Raw genomic sequence first — 17,793 nt, 5'->3', positions numbered from 1 at the left:
ACGTTATCCCACTGACGTGTTTGCTCTCACCCTTTCCTAGAAGAGCAAGAGCTTTGCTCAGGGCTGATCCCAGCATCTAGAACAGTCCCTGACACATAGAAGGTGTGGATAAATCTCTGTTGAAAGAATAGATAAATGAACCTGAAACATATCAAAATGTTGTCATTTTAAATTATTTTGTGAATCTATAGCCTCCTCTGCTGAGTTACCAGGGGTAGCAGAAACATTTTGGAGGATCTAATGAGAAGACATTTCTTCCAAGTACATGGATAATGGGTATGAGGTCTAAATGCTAGCCAAAGGACAGAGGTGCAAGGCACAAAGAAAATTTGGACAAGCTCCTGAATGACCCTTGGTTGTTCCACTTCTGTTCTAAAGGAAAAGCTCATTAGAGAGACCTACGTTGTATCTTAATTAAAAAAAAAAAACTGAAGTACTGTCTTGAACTTGACTCCCAGATGTGAAAAACACATTGTGTGACATTCAAAACACCTGCAAAATGCAAGTATCTTCATCGGCTGAGAGATATTAAACAATCTATGATCAAGTACCAGCCTTTTTTTTTTTTCAGGATAAAAATCAAACATTTTGCCACCATTAAGACCAAAAGAAGAATTCAAATTAGACAGTCCTGTCACTTGTCAATTAGAAGTAAATTCTTATTACAGAGTGGGAAATTTATGCCAGCAAATATAGCAACAAACCTTATTAAAATAAATTCAGTGACCTTTTTAAAAAAGATTACAAAATTGAATTTATTGAGTTTCACACAAGATGCACTTATAAAATTAGTATTGAATGCCATTTTAGCAGAAGAAATGAACATCATTCCCAACTCCCAATATATCCTGCAAAGGAAATGAAATCTTCCGAAAATGACAGCACAATAATAACAGGCTAATTCAAGCTGAGTGGAAGGATATACCCAAATCATATTCTTGCACGGATCAGGGCTACATTTGGCAAAGTTCCCCCCCAAACTATTCCATTCACATGGACACTGTTCCTTTTGGTGGTGAAGAGGGGATAGAAAAAAAGTATAATTCTAAAATGGGGCTTCATTGAAACATATACAAAAGTCTTTTCATTTTTAACTTAAAGTACTTCCTGGTTTCACCGAAGTATTTCAGTAGGACTTTCTTTTCTACCCTATGTGAACATTAACCTTCAGATTTCCTTAGCTGATGCAAAACATTAAAATCCACTTCCATATTTCTCATGAAGAAGCCAAATATTAAAGCTCGCTTTATATTTCACCCAGGAAATAGAGAAATCCCCTAAAATTACTTTCTGCAGGTCACATGCCTGAAATATCAGCACAACAGCTGAACTTCAAAATGAAAACATCAAAGGAAATGATAGTGAACAGTAGAACATCTGGACATTTTGAAATGAGACGCTGTAAAATTTTCATAAAAATGCAGAAAGGTTCCTCGAGATAAAACTGGTGGGGAATAACTTGTCCTATGCTGTAGGCCACAAACTAGTAGTTAAACAGAAATGGAGTCTTGATCTCAAACAAAACCAAGAAGCACCTTTGGCTGCTGTTCCCAGCGTCCAGACACAAAGGTCTCCCCACACAGACAGTGGCCCACAGGCCCCGAGCCCATGGGCACCCCCAGCTCGGGCACACCCACGGACACTCCAGTCAGAAAGACTGACGCGTTTTTTAAGCCCAAGCAAGATGCTGCCCAAACCGCTTAGAATATTTACTTTAAAACTGTCACTTTAAAAACTCAGTTCAAGTGGACACCTTAAAAACCTTCGGGTTTTATACAATGACAATCCTACAGCCCACTCGACATCCGATCCTTTTAACTGTAACAATTTGTGAAGCAATTAGTTTTAAAGCGAAACCGGTTAACTACACATGAAAGTTAACACTGCTCTGCTTTTTCAGTATAAAAAGTGCCTTTTCGTAAGGGTATTTCTATTCTCTCCATTGCAATTGAACAACGCACAGCTCACATTTTGCTTTAAAGAGTAAACTGAAAAATCATGAAACGTTTTCTCTGTGATGCATAACTTTCATTAATGAATATTTTGTAAATAAACAAACTGGCTTAGGGTTTCTTCCTATAAAATGCTACTATTCACCATGAATTATTTTAGGTAGCCTTTTATTCTGATTAATTCAGATACATCTTCAAGGATTATTCTGGTGGTAAGAACATTTATCTTGACTTAAGTTTTAATCTTTTTTTTTTTTTTTTAATGCTTTGGCAGATGAAGTCAAGTCTGAAACCTGTTTGTGAAAACAGTATGAGCTGGAAAGGTAATGTCATGGCAGAAGCTTCACAGTTTTCCAGGTGTATCCTTGTATGGAAGAGGCCTCGAGGGAGAATTCGAGGTTCTGGAAGCGCGGACGGATACGGCAAAGTGATTGGGAGGTGGTCCCCGTGAGGCCCGGAAGTGACTGCCCTCTGCCAAGCCGGGGGCTCCTCCTCACCCGTCAGGTTCCAGAGTCCAGGCTGGAGGTCGCTGCTGTTCTGTGACCTGACCTTCAGCCAGACCACGTCACCGGAAGAAAGATATTAAGATTCGCTTTCCATTAATAATTTAAGTTTTTAAATAAATATTTAAGTGCCAGTTTTCGCATCTGTCCAGCCCAGTAGCAGAGCGTCTCCCGCCCCAGGACTTGGCCGCAGAGCTCAGTCAATTCGGTTTCCACAGATTGTGAACCTGTCTACCTCCAGCAAATCTTTCTTTGAGGATCTGTGCTTTAATTCAGAGCTTTCCTGCGTTATGTCCTTCTCATCACCATCTGGAGTCGTCAGAAACTGATCAGAACTGCTTGTGACAAGTAAGGGTATGACGTTTTCTTTCGGATGAACAGGCTGGCTGGTGACCGAAGCAGACAAGTTTTCTTCTGTGGAAAAAGAGATGCCGTTGGTTAGAAAAGGATTTCCCCTCAATTTATAATAAATACAAGCATACCAACAGAGTGGCAATGAGAAAAGGTGTCCCCATTCATCTTCTAGGTAGAGCGAGTGATAACCGAATAGCATGTGGCATGTCAGCGGCCATGGTTTATCATGAAACTCCGTGGCTATGCCATTTCTGTTTGCTCAATAAAATTCTACAGAAGGGCTATTATGTGGATCCTGAGAAACTCAACAGAAGACCAGCGGGGAGGAGAAGAGGGGAAAAAAAAAGTTACAGAGAGGGAAGGAGGCAAACCATAAGAGACTCTTAAATACTGAGAACAAACTGAAGGTTGATGGAGGGGTGGGGGGAGGGAAAGTGGGTGATGGGCACTGAGGAGGGCACCTGTTGGGAGGAGCACTGGGTGTTGTATGGAAATCAATTTGACAATAAGTTCCATATTAAAAAAAATTCCACAGAGGGACATTATGTGGATAGCATCACACAAATAATACCACCACCTGACTTTGGTGTCAGAACTCCTCTCTAACAAACTCCCTCCCTGCATAACCAGGTCCTAATATGATCGTTGCTTCAACAGTTAACACTGGCTCCTACACTCAAGACGTCAAGGAGAAGCAGACTCTAACACATCCCACCTCTCCTGGGTACCGGCACCAGCCCTTTTTTTGTCCCCCCTGCCCAGGACAAAAATCACACATTTTGCCACCATTAAGACCCAAAGAAGAATTCAAATTAGACAGTCCTGTCACTTGTCAATTAGAAGTAAATTCTTACTACAGAGTGGGCAATTTGTGAAATGAGGCGCTGTAAAATTTAGCTTGACTCAGCAGTTCACCTGCGGGAAGTCCAAAACAGGGAGAAACAGACCGACCGACAAGACCCAAACGTGTACTCTGGGTCACGGGAGTCCTGGAACCCGGCTCGCGGGACGGCTCGGTCAGGGCCTGCAGCCACCGATCTCTGCATCACACATTCAGTCCTTAGGAGAGCAGCTTCATCAAGGTAAGAATGACAGCACGTGAGCTGAACATACTTAAGAGGAATAATCTGATGGGTGTGGACACACGCATACATCTGTACGAACCACCGCCACGATCGACCGTGAACACGGAGTCTATTTTCTTGCCCTCCCTGCTGCCCCCACCCCCACTGCTGTCCTTTGCTTCTTTAAGAGCATGACGAACACGACGCTTGTTTTGAGAGCTGCCCCTCTTTTCATCCTTGAATTGAACCTGAGCCACCTGACTTACAACACCTTCCTCAACAGTGTCTGTCTGGCCTGTGGTCTCCTGATCTCCAAAAACACCCTACATGGACACTCACACTCTCGTCCCAAATGCACTTCTTAGTACGTGGCTCTGGAGCCAATGGCCTCGAACTGAGGTGTGCACTTAAAGGTTTCACCTCCTGCGTCCCCCATCAGACTGGACTCCCGACTGCATGACCGACACTCATCTGTCAATGTGCGGAAGGTGCCTAGCAGGACAGAATGCGTGTTGGCCACTATGACTGACCCGGTCGAAACACACGCAATCCCGTGTTACTAAGAGTATTTACATGCTCTCTGTTATGACAAACATTATTTTCCGGTTGTTGGACAAGATTTCACTTTCCTCCTGGCTCCCTAGAAAGCACGCATGAGCACGGCACTCCGTTCAGCCTGGACTTGGCCCTTTCCCACAGCAAACATCGTACCCGGAATACTGAGCTGCTAGTTCCTGGCTGCTTTTCAGGCTTCTAGACTCGGCTCAGGCCGGCAGGTTTCTGAAGTGCCCTCTCCACCCATCTTCGCCTGGGGCCACTTCTCATCCTTCGAAACTCAGCCCAGGCTTCACCACCTCCAGGAAGGGACCCCGTCCTGTCCCTTCCACACCTGTCTCCAACCCGCTCACGTGTCTGGATTATCCACTTTTACCATCTCCTCTGTCTGTGAGGCCCTGCGGCACGATTTATTTACCTGTGTATCTCCAGGATCCCATATCACCCGCACACAGTGGCTCAGTATATTTAAAGATAAGTCAATGAACGCAAAGTCCTATGAACAGGTACCACGAGAACCGGGAACTGCCATCTAATGACAAATCTGACGGCAGGGCCCCGCTTCTTCCTCCAAACATTCCAGGCCAGCAGCCCTGGAATCCTCCACTTCTCTCCCACACTGTAAAACTCATCAGCAAATCCTGTGCTCTTCCAGACCTTTCCAGAATCTGGCCAGCTTTCCTGGCTCACACCACTCACCCCGGCTCTGAGCCAAGCAGTCTCCCTGCTGACCTCCGCCTCTGGGCTCACTCTTCCCGAGTCTACTTTCCACAAAGCTCACAGCTGGATCACGTCCCTCCTCTGCTCCAAACCCTGGAATGGCCCCTTCCCCACAGTAAAAGCCATGCTCTTCACAACAGGCAGCAGGGTGGCCTCTCTGATGCCTTCTCCAGTCCCTCACCCATGGCAGGGGTCCACTCCAGCCACCTGGCTTTTGCTGTCCCTCCACACGCCCGGCAGGTTCCTGCCCCGGGCCCTCACACGCACCGGCTGCTGGCACTGAGCCCGGGAAGGCTCTGTCTCCTTGGCTGGGGGAGCTCCTGACTCCCGCTCACACTCCCCTTGGTGGACCCGCTGGAGTTTTCTCTGTAGCACTACCGCCCCTTGGCTCTCTCTGTCTCCCAGTCAGAACCAGTTCTGTTTTCCCCACCAATGTATCCCCTGAGCCTGTCATGTACCAGGTGCTCAAAAATCATCTACTGAATGATGAACACAAGGAAAAACTCAGAGCACGGCATGGGGGTGTATCCGCGATGAGATCTAAAATAGAAACATTGAAGACAACTCAGCAAAGTGAAATCAAATCTTGAAAGCAATGTCAAACATCAACTGAATAGGGATTTCTTCACTAGGGAGAATTCAGACCATTAACTCTGTAGAAAACGATTCACACAGTGATGAAAGGAACAGAACGTACCTTGAGAGGGTTTACATTTGTTCTGTGACTTATGGGGTGGTTTGCCTGATGTGCTGGCCGGAGGAGGATTGAACAACTTTTCTTCCATTTTGGCCTCCTTCACATACTGACATGACTTCCCCAACAGCACGATGCTATTAAGGACTTTCAGGGAGATCAACCTGGAACCAGAAAGAAAGAAACAACCACAGCTGGAATTCATCTCCATGACCACAAACGCCATATCCCGCCACAGCTGCCGAGGAGGTGTGGGGCCTGGGTAGGAGCGTGGCCTGGGGGTCGGAGGCTCGCATCTGGGGTGGACGAGGTTCCCGTGAAAGCCCGAATTCCTGAGGCTGTTTTCCCATAAGGGAAAACTCTTGGTAAATTCCTTAGTCCTCAGTACAAGAGAAAAATTGTACCACTTACAAGTTTTACCTGGTCCCGAGTTATTTAGCATTTACTCTCTTATGCAAAACCAGTACATGTAGTAAATACAGATGAACCAAAAAGAACTTAAAATCCCATACCCCAGTGCTACTCACTGGGACATTTGGTAGATTATGTCCTGGTAGTGTTTGCTATGACTTTATACTAATTTGTACCTTCCCACTGTTCAGAAATTGGGCCTATTTTACAAGGCACAAGCGGATGGAGTTGGAGGCTGAGCTGATTCTGGGCATCAAGCGCTTGAGTTCAAACCTGATGCGCTGCTTAGAACCCGTGTGGACCTGAGTGAGTTTCTTACCCAGTAGTAAGAGATGATACTAGTTAAGTGCTCAGAACAGTACTTGGCACACCGAAATGTCAACCAATGTTATTTCATTAGATGCTGGTGTTGTTTTACGTAACAATAATATCATTATTATTATTATGAATATTTTCCCTACCAGTTAATGTTCCTCAGTGACATTATTTTAATGGCCTTAAAATATCACTGTTTAGGTTATAACAAAGCCCCCAAAAGCCCTTAACTTTTGGATATTTGGATTATTTCCAGTATTTTGTTTCTATTTAAAAGTTTCTAATTAGGAAAACATAGGTGAAATCTGTATTTCCTTAAGATAAATTCCTAGATAGCTATAATTATTGAAGTGGAATTTCTGGGCCAAAAAATGTGCATGGCATTTTCAGGTACTTGATACAAATCTGACAAAAAAAATCTGAAAAACTGCCCTTCGCGCTGATATGTGCTCACGTGACGTTCTTCAAACGACAAAGAAGCACAGACGTCACTGCCAGCGAGTGAAGAGGCGGCTGCCGTCTCTTATGGCTGAGGGGAGGTCGTGGCAATGACAGGAAGGGGCAAGTCAGTGGGGGTGACGCCAAGAAGGGGCCTGGCAGGAGGTCAGAGCAAGGGGCAGACAGGTTTCCTTCACCGTCCCCAGCCTCTCCAGTCCAGGAGCTCAGAATGCCACCACGAGGGAGGGCCTCACACAGATCCTTGGCCCCGAGGACTTACACGTGCAGAACACTCCCCAGCTCAGCCCCAGGCCCAACTTTGCCGGGAACTCCTTACTCCTACCTTCCATCGCTTCCCTGACACTGCCTGGGGGAAGTCTAACCGGATTCCAAACTTACTAAAGCCAAGCCAGAATTCTTGATTCCGATCCAACCCTCCAAAAAAACAAAAGAAAACAAAACAAAATCACACCCCCGTGTATCTCTTACAGGCTCCCTTGTCACAGTAATTCTACTACCCTGACTGCTGGGCCCCAAACTCTGGAATCACATCGGATTCCTTTTATTCCCTTACACCTCATGTCCCATCACCGCTCGGCAAGTCCTGTCTGGCTCCACCGTCAAAACAAACACACGCCAGCAGACAAATCATTACCACTCCGCCGCGACCACCTCAGTGGCAGCAGCCACGGTCACCTTGGGCCTGAGGTCTGCTTCTCCTGCCACGCATGCTCCAGCCCATTACCCACGTGGCAGCCGGGTATGGCACGCTCTTCTGCTTGGCAGCCTTCGGGGTCCCTCCCTCAGCTGGAAGCTGCCGGGTCCCCCCGCTCAGTGCCCTGTCGGGACCGCCACACTCCCGGCCGCTGCTCCTGTTAGACTTGTCCCGCGTCCCCTCTGTGAGTCTGCCATCCTCCCGGGCACCTGCACGGCTCTCTCCCTCTCTCCGGCTCTCTTTCCCTCTGTCTGGTCTCCACTGAAAAACACCAGCTCACCAGGGAGGCCCCCGCCTGCTCACAGGCAACCGTGTCCCTCATTCCGCATCTCCTCACGCTGCTCTTTCGTACTTCCTGATGCCGACCACCAACTGTCGTCTTACGGTGGTTTGCTTTCCTGGTTGCTATTTTTCCACTAGAGTTTCAGTGCCATGAAGGCAGGGCACTGGTCCCACCCCAGGACCAGTACCTGGCGCCTAGAGGGCTCTGACTGAGGCGTGCTGCCCAGATGAGGAGGGCAGAGGCTGCGAGCCTTCCCTCTGCAGCTTGGCCATAGCAAGCCTGGAGGGAAAGAGGCTGAAACTGGGGGGGTGGGGGTGGGGACAGAGCACTGTGTGCTAGGAGGGTCAACTGAATTCTGACTGGTCTGTACTCAAGGGAGAGTCCTGGGCTTGGTGGAGTTAAGGAATAAAGAAGGCTTCACGGACAAGGTGGTTTGGGAAAGATTTTGGAGGAGGAGAGGGTCATCCGGGCACTACCCTGATCCAAGGCGAATCAGGACACATCAGTCGAGGGGAAAGATCAGTGAGCAGGTATGCCTCTCTGGGCTATCGGGGGGAACAGTGACAAGATGGGGGAGAAACATGGGGGAAGGTCGTGACTTTTCAGTCATTTGGATTGAAGCGCGTCCACTTTGGTGAATTACGCACACACAACAGTCACTAAACGAAGGTTTTTAGGTGTAGTGCACACATGCTTCACTTCCTGGGTTGTGTCACAAGAAAAATACAAGAATATTCTGTTAAACAAACATGGGAGCAATGACAGCAACACCACTCGAGGACGAGGCACAATGCCAAGAACTCTGGAGGGCTGTGTGAGCATCTGGACCAGAGGAGGAGCTCAGGGTTTTAATGTCAAAAAACTGAGAGAGGTGTGTGGTCCCCTGAGCTTCAGACTCTGGGAGTCAGTCCCTGCAGTATGAAGAAGGGGCAGGACCTGAGGGGAAATCCAGACCCCGGACCCCTTGCCTCAACGCAGTTTCTTACGTGCCTCGTGTCAGAGCAAAGCCACGGATCAAGGTGCTGACGATACGGCTTGGGACAATGCGGGGACAGAGGCCTGACAACCACGCGGAGGCATCCGCCTCCTAGAACCTGAGCAAAGCCACGGTGCGGGGAGCCCCAGGGATTAACGGAGTTAAAGGTGTTTTTAAACACAGGAGAATGTCTGACTGTGATGGCAGATTTTATCGTAAGAGGAAATACGGGTACAACTGAAATCCTAAGCAGAAAGAGCTTTAACGGACTCCTTTCGCTAAAGATTAAAATAAAATCTAAAGTGCTGTTCATACTAGTACCAAATAGCAGCGCATTTAACTGAGTCTCACTCAGCAAGTCACGGACACACCTGGAGGCAGGTGCTGCTAAGGGGACCCCGGGACAGTGAGAATGGCTACAGTGTGAGGTGGTTGATATTACTGTCCATTACATCCTGTATTTGTACTTTACTGTATAACCAAAAAACATGTTCCAGAACAGTTAATCTTACCCAAAATAGAAGAGTATGACGCAGGCATACGACAGGATTCCTTGCACTTTAATGGAGCTTGTGACGACTCTGATGAGCTAGTGAGAAACAAACCGAAACAACACACACACACACACAAAACACACAATCACAGAGTTATTAGTTAATATTTAAAGACCTGTTCACACTGATTTTAACACTTTAGGTGCACCCCTGTGGCCCCTGTCTGAACCCAAGTATGTCGTCAAGCTTTGACAATTCCTATACAATCTGGCTGCCTGTGACAACTCCTGCGGCTGATTTGGGTCTGTTCAGGCAAATCTAAGATGCCACGTTCAGCTGCCGGTGAGTGTCAAGTCGGGCACTACATCCAGGTTCATGAGTGACACATTTAGTTGTACCTCACAGAGATGCAAATCAGCTGATCTTTAAATGAAAAGTCACTCTGGGAAATACAAATGGGTTCATCCTACTGCATGTATCTCCCCGACCAGAGCTAGAACCACTTGGTGGGCATTTTCCTTGTTCTTGCTTTGTCTTTCATGGACTCTTTTTAGGAACCCAAAGGGACCTACAGGGAGGAGAGAGAGAAGGGAGCCTTAGGAGTTTTGTACTGTTACCAAAAAAAACCTGAATAGTATTACAAAATTAATTATAAAGGATGGACATTTTCTATCTCTTTTGGATAGTTATGGTTAAACACATGTTTTCTTCCTTATCTCAGAGAAATATAGGCTGAACAGCACTGTCCTTGGAAATGTGTAGAATAAATCTGGTGGGATCTGTCACCAAAAAATATTTACACATTCCAGGTTAGGCTTCATAATGTACCCGCATATCAGGGTCTAGGGGGACTGCTGCGTGGAAATGGAAAAGTCAGGGAAAATAACTGATATCCACAATGTGAAGTTATCATCAAATCAAGTCTACTAGAGCGTCTTAAACAAGTATCCTAAGACACAGTTTAAACACTATTTACAAATGCTTTCAGTAAAAGAACAGCTGGGTGCAGACAGAAGGGACTGTAGTATGCCCAGTGAAGGTCCCTTAGGAGAAAACGGATATGGAAGTCTCCATCTCTCACACAGGCTGTGACGGGCAGACGACCCCTGGACACACACTTGGGATGGAAGTTAAGATGGCTCTAGGATTTGACTCATGAATATGAAAGGCAAGCCATCTGCCCCCTTCAAGGCTTAAGTAATTTCATTTTTATTTAATATATTCTTAGGTAATTTTAAGATACATAGGTCTAAAGTTTAATTTCCATAAGACCTTAACATAATATTACTTTGTCTGTTTGGGGTCTTTTGTGGTTCCATACAAATTTTAGGATTACTTGTTCTACCTTCAAGAAGAATGCTGGTGCAATTGTGATTGGGATTGCATTGAATGTGTAGATAGCTTTCGGCAGTATTGACATTTGAACAATATTTATTCTTCCAGTCCATGAGCATGGAATGTTTTTCTATTTCTTCACATCTTTTTCAATTTCCTTCATAAGCTTTCTATAGTTTTCAGCATACAGATCTTTTACATGTTCGGTTAGGTTTATTCCTAGGTATTTTATGCTTCTTGGTGCAACTGTGAATGGGATCAGTTTCTTTGCCTTTCTGTTGCTTCATTATTAGTGTATAAGAATGCAACTGATTTCTGTACATTGATTTTGTATCCTGCGACTTTGCTGAATTCACATAACAGTTCTAGCAGACTTTTGGTGTGGAGTATCGGGTTTTCCATGTATGTCATCTGCAAAAAGTGAAAGCTTGACTTCATCTTTGCCAATTTTGATGCCTTTGATTTCCTTTTGTTGTCTGATTTCTGATGCTAGAACTTCCAACACTATGTTAAACAACAGTGGTGAGAGTGGATATCCCTGTCATGTTCCTGATCTTAGGGGAAAAGCTCTCAGTTTTTCCCCATTGTGATATTATCACAATCCCAGACTTTATAGCCTCTACTACAAAGCTGTAATCATCAAGACAGCATGGTATTGGCACAAAAACAGACACATAGACCAATGGAATAGAATAGAGACTCCAGAACTGGACCCACAAAAGTATGGCCAACTAATCTTTGACAAAGCAGGAAAGAATATCCAATGGAAAAAAGACAGTCTCTTTAACAAATGGTGCTGGGAGAACTGGACAGCGACATGCAGAAGGATGAAACTAGACCACTTTCTTTCACCATTCACAAAAAAAACCCTCACAATGGAAAAAGGACCTGAATGTGAAACAGGAAACCATCAAAACCCTAGAGGAGAAAGCAGGAAAAAACCTCTCTGACCTCAGCCGCAGCAATTTCTTACTTGACACATCCCAAAGGCAAGGGAATTAAAAGCAAAAGTGAACTATTGGGACCTCATGAAGATAAAAAGCTTCTGCACAGCAAAGGAAACAATCAACAACACTAAAAGGCAACCGACAGAATGGGAAAAGATATTTGCAAATGACATATCAAAGGGCTAGTATCCAAAATCTATAAAGAACTCACCAAACTCCACACCCGAAAAACAAATAATCCAGTGAAGAAATGGGCAGAAAACATGAATAGACACTTCTCTAAAGAAGACATCCAGATGGCCAACAGGCACAAAAAAAAATGCTCAACGTCGCTCATCAGGGAAATACAAATCAAAACCACAGTGAGATATCACCTCATGCCAGTCAGAGTGGCTAAAATGAACAAATCAGGAGACTATAGATGCTGGTGGGGATGCGGAGAAACGGGAACCCTCTTGCACTGTTGGTGGGAATGCAGACTGGTGCAGCCACCCTGGAAAACACTGTGGAGGTTCCTCAAAAAATTAAAGATAGATCTACCCGATGACCCAGCAGTAGCACTGCTAGGAATTTACCCAAGGGATACCGGAGTGCTGATGCAGAGGGGTACTCGTACCCCAATGTTTATAGCAGCACTTTCAACAATAGCCAAATTAGGGAAAGAGCCTCAATGTCCATCAGCTGATGAATGGATAAAGAAATTGTGGTTCATATACACAATGGAATACTACGTGGCGATGAGAAAGAATGAACTATGGCCTTTTGTAGCAACGTGGATGGAACTGGAGAGTGTTATGCTAAGTGAAATAAGCCATACAGAGAAAGACAGATACCATATGTTTTCACTCTTATGTGGATCCTGAGAAACTTAACAGAAACCCATGGGGGAGGGGAAGGGAAAAAAAAAAGGGAGGGAGGCAAACCATAAGAGACTCTTAAAAACTGAGAACAAGCTGAGGGTTGATGGGGTGTGGGAGGGAGGGGAGGGTGGGTGATGGGCATGGAGGAGGGCACCTGTTGGGATGAGCACTGGGTGTTGTGTGGAAACCAATTTGACAAAAAATTTCATATTAAAAAAATAATATGCATGAAACCACACAATGCCTAAATGAGACTTCAAAAGCAGTTACTATAAATAAAGAAATTTACTTGCAAAAAAAAAAAAAGACCTTAATAAATAATTTCTTTTACTTCTCCTGGACACAAATGCATTTTAGGACATAAGGTAGCATTTAGAGAGAAATTTTGTCACTCGTGGGCCTCAGTTAAAGAATGTGTGGGATTGCTGAGGCCCTGGAATATTCTTCAAGGCTCCTAGCTATCTGCCAAAGCTACTGGCTCACTCTGGAGCTCTGTGAGAAAAGCGCTGGAGGAGAAAACCCTCTGGATTCCTGCATAACAGCATAACCCTGTCTGAAAATAACCCCCTAAGCATTTCATTGATCAATTATTAGTTAAACTTAAATCTTTTGCTATAACAACCATAAAAACTCATTTAAGGAATAAAATAAAGGCTGGAGAAAAATTTAAAAATACTAAATTAAGAAAATCTATATTAATTATGAATAGAGTTTTCTGGCAAATAAGTTATTAGATAGTCAATTATTATTTGCAAAGAAGGGCCACATTTAAATCCAATCACTTAACCAATCCTTAAAAGAAAAAAAAAATCAGTCAGGCAACCTAGGTTTATCCTTATACTACATGTATCATGATTCCAGTTGTAGGAAACAAATGTAGAAAAATTTAGTATTTTATCAATCTCTTATAAAGAATTTTACTCTTTTTTTTTTTTTAATTTTTTTTTTCAACGTTTATTTATTTTTGGGACAGAGAGAGACAGAGCATGAACGGGGGAGGGGCAGAGAGAGAGGGAGACACAGAATCGGAAACAGGCTCCAGGCTCTGAGCCATCAGCCCAGAGCCTGACGCGGGGCTCGAACTCACGGAGCGCGAGATCGTGACCTGGCTGAAGTCGGACGCTTAACCGACTGCGCCACCCAGGCGCCCCAAGAATTTTACTCTTTAAAATATCCTGTTTTTCCAAAATTCTAGGAGTTTCTCTTCCCAAACAAAATAAAGCTATATTATTATATAATAAACAAGTTACTAACAGAATTGAAAACATTTGGGATGTGGCTGTCTGGAGAGTTACGATGAAATATACATAACATTAAATTTATCAATCTCCCTTCCTCTAAAAAAAGGTCAGGCAAACTGGTCTAAAATACAGTTGGTATCACTTACATCTCTTTTTACATCTCTTAGTTGACTTCCATGACACTTTGCATCTACAGGAGAATTCTAGATGTCCTTTGGCAAAAAGATGGTTGCATTTGTTTTGATGTGAGACTAGGTAGCCAACAAGGAATATAATCAAATACAGGTGCAGCCAGCAAATCTTCTTAATTAATATTATTACAGCCTGATGTGGCTAGTAACTTTCTACAAGGCTGTTCTGAGCAATTCATTAAATTATTCAAGGTTGGTGACATTATCTTGGATTGATCTAATACATTTCAGTGCTATTACTTAAAAAAAAGAAAAAAAATATATATATGATATTTTCTGGGTATAACAGTAAAAATTTTCATTGTAAAAACTTTGGAAAAATTTTAAAAAGTAATGACTATAATGGATAAAGACTACTTCTTCATTTGAGCATACCATAATTTATTTAACCTATTTCATTTCTTTCCAAAATTTTACTACTATAAGTGCCACTGCAATGCATAATCTTGCCTATAAACCATCATGTGCCTTTTATAACTACTTTCTTAGGATAGATTCCTAGAACTGGAATTGCTGCATCAAAGCATTATACTGTTAAACTGCCTTTTAGAAACGTTGGATCGACTTCTTATACTTCCGCTAATACATGCTACAGTGGCCATGCCAATGCCTACCACTAGGCATCTCCATTCAAAAAGAAAAATCTTTGCCAAATGAGTAAGTAAAAATGAGTACTCCCATTGCTAGCAAAGCCATTACATAAAATGGTCTGTTAAAATTATCTACTGGACAGTTCAAAATCCAAAAACATAATGCCACAACTTAAAATTTCCTTCCCATTTTATATCATGTCCTTCTGAAATAAACTTAATGATAATCCACTTATTAGTATTCTGTAATGATGGCTCTCTCATCACAAAAAAAGGGAAAAAAGTATGAACTTACTAAAACAGCTAGTGGGAGAGGAATGAACCCCATCCTCCGTGCCACAGAGTCACTGTAATCAGTATACGCCTGGACAGAGAAAACAGAGAAGGATTACGGCATTTAAAAGGTTCGCTTCCACTCATCAACAGCAAATGTTCTCAACAGGCAAGACTATGCACAAAAACAGAAGCCGGCACCTATTACTGAGTAACTGAGTAAAATACTGTGAACATTATCTAAATGTTCATAAGAAGTTTTAAATCCAAAGTTGTATAACTATTACAATACTACAGAAATCATACCCTGCTTAATATTAAGGACTATTATTATTTTACTAAACACAGTGTAGAGAACAGAGATTAAGAGGAAGTTGAAATTTATGGACCTTTCCCTTAACCAATATTCCATGCTAAATTAAACCACTGTTAATTTCAGACTATGTCTCTGTTATAATGCTCACATTTTTCTGTCGGCTGCTAACAAGGTCAAAAGCAAGGCTGGCTCTATATTCACTGTAGACCTAAAGACAAATAAAAGTGATATATTAAGTAATATAGTGCAAATATACAACGTGCACAGATTCAGACTTTGTAGATGAAAATGTTTAATAATTAACCAGGAAAAAGGTGCTGATCACCAAGCAGACATCTGGGTAGTGTTTCTCTATCTTCCTAGAGTAAGGGTAAAATAGTCCTAATTCCCCCATCTGTTATGTTTACGAGCCTTTCAAACATTTCCCTTCAAAGAGCAATAGTCAATGATTATGACACTGAGAGTTTAGAATTTGGGGAAGAGGGGCTATTTTAAGTAGTGTAATATATATATATATATATATATATATATATATATATATAAATTTGACATTTTAAATGAAAAGTTTAAAAAATTATTGACTATATATATATGTACATAGACTGTCTATATATAACGATAATGATGCCTTCTTCAAAAAATGGATGCTCTGCAAGATATAAAACTGAGAGAACATAGAAGTTATGAAGGGACTGTAAACTGTCATTTCACTAAAAACTGCACTGAATCAAGTTTATTAATTTTGACTTCAGATGCTGAGAAGATGATTCCATTCTGTACTGAGGAAGCCAAGAGAGTAAACAGTGAAATGACTCGATCACTGCTTTACAAAAGAATACAAAATCTTATTTAAATATATATCAAATCATCACACAGTAGCAGTTGCAACCACATTAGATTTCTGAAATAGTACCTTCTGAGACAGTACTATAACAAGACAAAGTATAAACCAAATAAAATGTAGGAAACTGATGAAATTAATGTTTATTTTGGGCCTGAGGCAGGAATGGGGAAGATGCTAGGAACTCCCATGGTTTTGTACCCTGAGCCTACAGCACATGTCTATTTCTGGAAACTCCACAGAACAGCTGGCTGAAACACAAAACAAATCTCTCGAATGCTTTCACCAAAAAGTATAAGGCTCTTGTTTTCTAGAACTTTTCAGAAATCTATAATCACAGAAAAAAAATCCATTTTTAAATATAAAATACTTTAAAAAAACCTAGCCAGAGGGAACAGTTTTGATAGTCTAATGCTTAAATAGAAACAATGGGATTTGTATAAGTTTAAGTAAACAAATTATGATGCTATTAACAGTTTATAATGATTCTGAGTCAGTGACACTCTACTCTGACCTGAACTATTGGCCGAACTATAGTCCCACCAAAAGTATGGAACAGGACTGTTCAACATTGAAATAGTATACTTTCTGTACTATAATTTTCAGAAATTGAAAATTATAATTCTAAATTTAAAGTAGTAGTACTCTTATCTTTATAAACGCAGTAAACCTGGACTCGTCATCTTACAACTTCATAATATTAAGCAGCAGCAGTCAACATTAAACACTGAATTGCTTATTAAAATACATACATCTGCAGTAATGTCATTGAACTTGGTGATAAAGGCATGTTTTACAATATCCACAGCAGTTTCTGATGCAATCACCATACAGACATCTGGAAACAACACCCAGAGGTGATCTAGAAAGTGCAGGGAAAAAGAGACAGTTGAATCTCTTCATAGGAACGGGGTATCATGTACCATAATAGTATCACACAGGCAGCTACAGAAATCTGCAATCTCCACATGGCTCAACTATAATGCTGCCAATAAATGATAACCGAGGCAAAACTAGCATTCAATTAATTATCAAAAAACCTCTATTTTAACAAGTTAAAGGATAATACACTCAATAGATAACCTATTTTGTATTTTCTCTGTGCCAAGCCCTTGAGGGGCAGGTCACAGAGGTGAGTGGAGCCCCTGAATTCCTTCACACAGCTAACACGCTGCTAGGACGACTAATTGAGCAGGCTTGTTATAAAACCCTTTAATTCTATAGCTGCCTGGTATGCTAGTAAATAGCTAGTTGGGACATGTGCTGGAGTCAATGGAACGATCTGCCTCTCTTTGCTCCCTAAGATTCAAAGATTTTGATCATTTATTTCAGTATCCCACAGATGCAATCTGTCAAGTTTGCGCACCTTTACCATTATTTGTTAAAATGTCAATTCAGTACCAAGTACCTGATAAAAAAATGCAAACAAGTAACCTCCTAAGACCCTGAAGAAGGATGTGAGAGTGTGACAGAGCAAGAAAAAGGTTAGAAATGTCAACAAGGTCCTAGGCAGTTTGGGATCTGGGCACTGGAGGGCAGGGTGGAGAGAATACAGCTCAGGCCATCCGAGCTGACGGTTTTAGTGGGTCTGGCATTGCGTTGAGGTTTTGGGAATCAGGAAACTTTTTTCCATGTCAAATTCTGCCACTAACTAGCTACATGACTTTTGGCAAGTTTCTTCATGACCTAAGTTTCAGTTTCCTAATCTACAAAATAAAAAGCATC

General features: G+C 42.6%; 1 protein-coding gene across 2 annotated transcripts in view; it reads right to left on the bottom strand.

The window, feature by feature from the left end:
* Window positions 1–728: 728 nt before the first annotated feature.
* TAPT1 (transmembrane anterior posterior transformation 1) overlaps window positions 729–17,793 on the bottom strand; it is a 69,101-nt gene continuing 52,036 nt past the window's right edge. The window contains exons 9-14 of one of the 2 annotated variants that reach the window (XM_086705388.1): window positions 16,821–16,930; window positions 15,376–15,435; window positions 14,934–15,002; window positions 9,493–9,569; window positions 5,846–6,006; window positions 729–2,869 (exon numbers count right to left, since the gene is read on the bottom strand). In XM_086705388.1, the coding sequence (XP_086561514.1) occupies window positions 2,652–2,869; window positions 5,846–6,006; window positions 9,493–9,569; window positions 14,934–15,002; window positions 15,376–15,435; window positions 16,821–16,930 (695 nt within the window). In that variant the 3' untranslated portion in view covers window positions 729–2,651. The other variant, XR_015250566.1, reaches the window with a different exon arrangement.

This window comes from Puma concolor, chromosome B1 (assembly GCF_028749965.1).
Source record: "Puma concolor isolate L17-30 chromosome B1, mPumCon1.1.hap2, whole genome shotgun sequence".
Lineage (NCBI taxonomy): Eukaryota > Metazoa > Chordata > Mammalia > Carnivora > Felidae > Puma > Puma concolor.
Note: the sequence above shows the minus strand (reverse complement) of the source record. Positions and strands in the feature narration are given on the sequence as shown.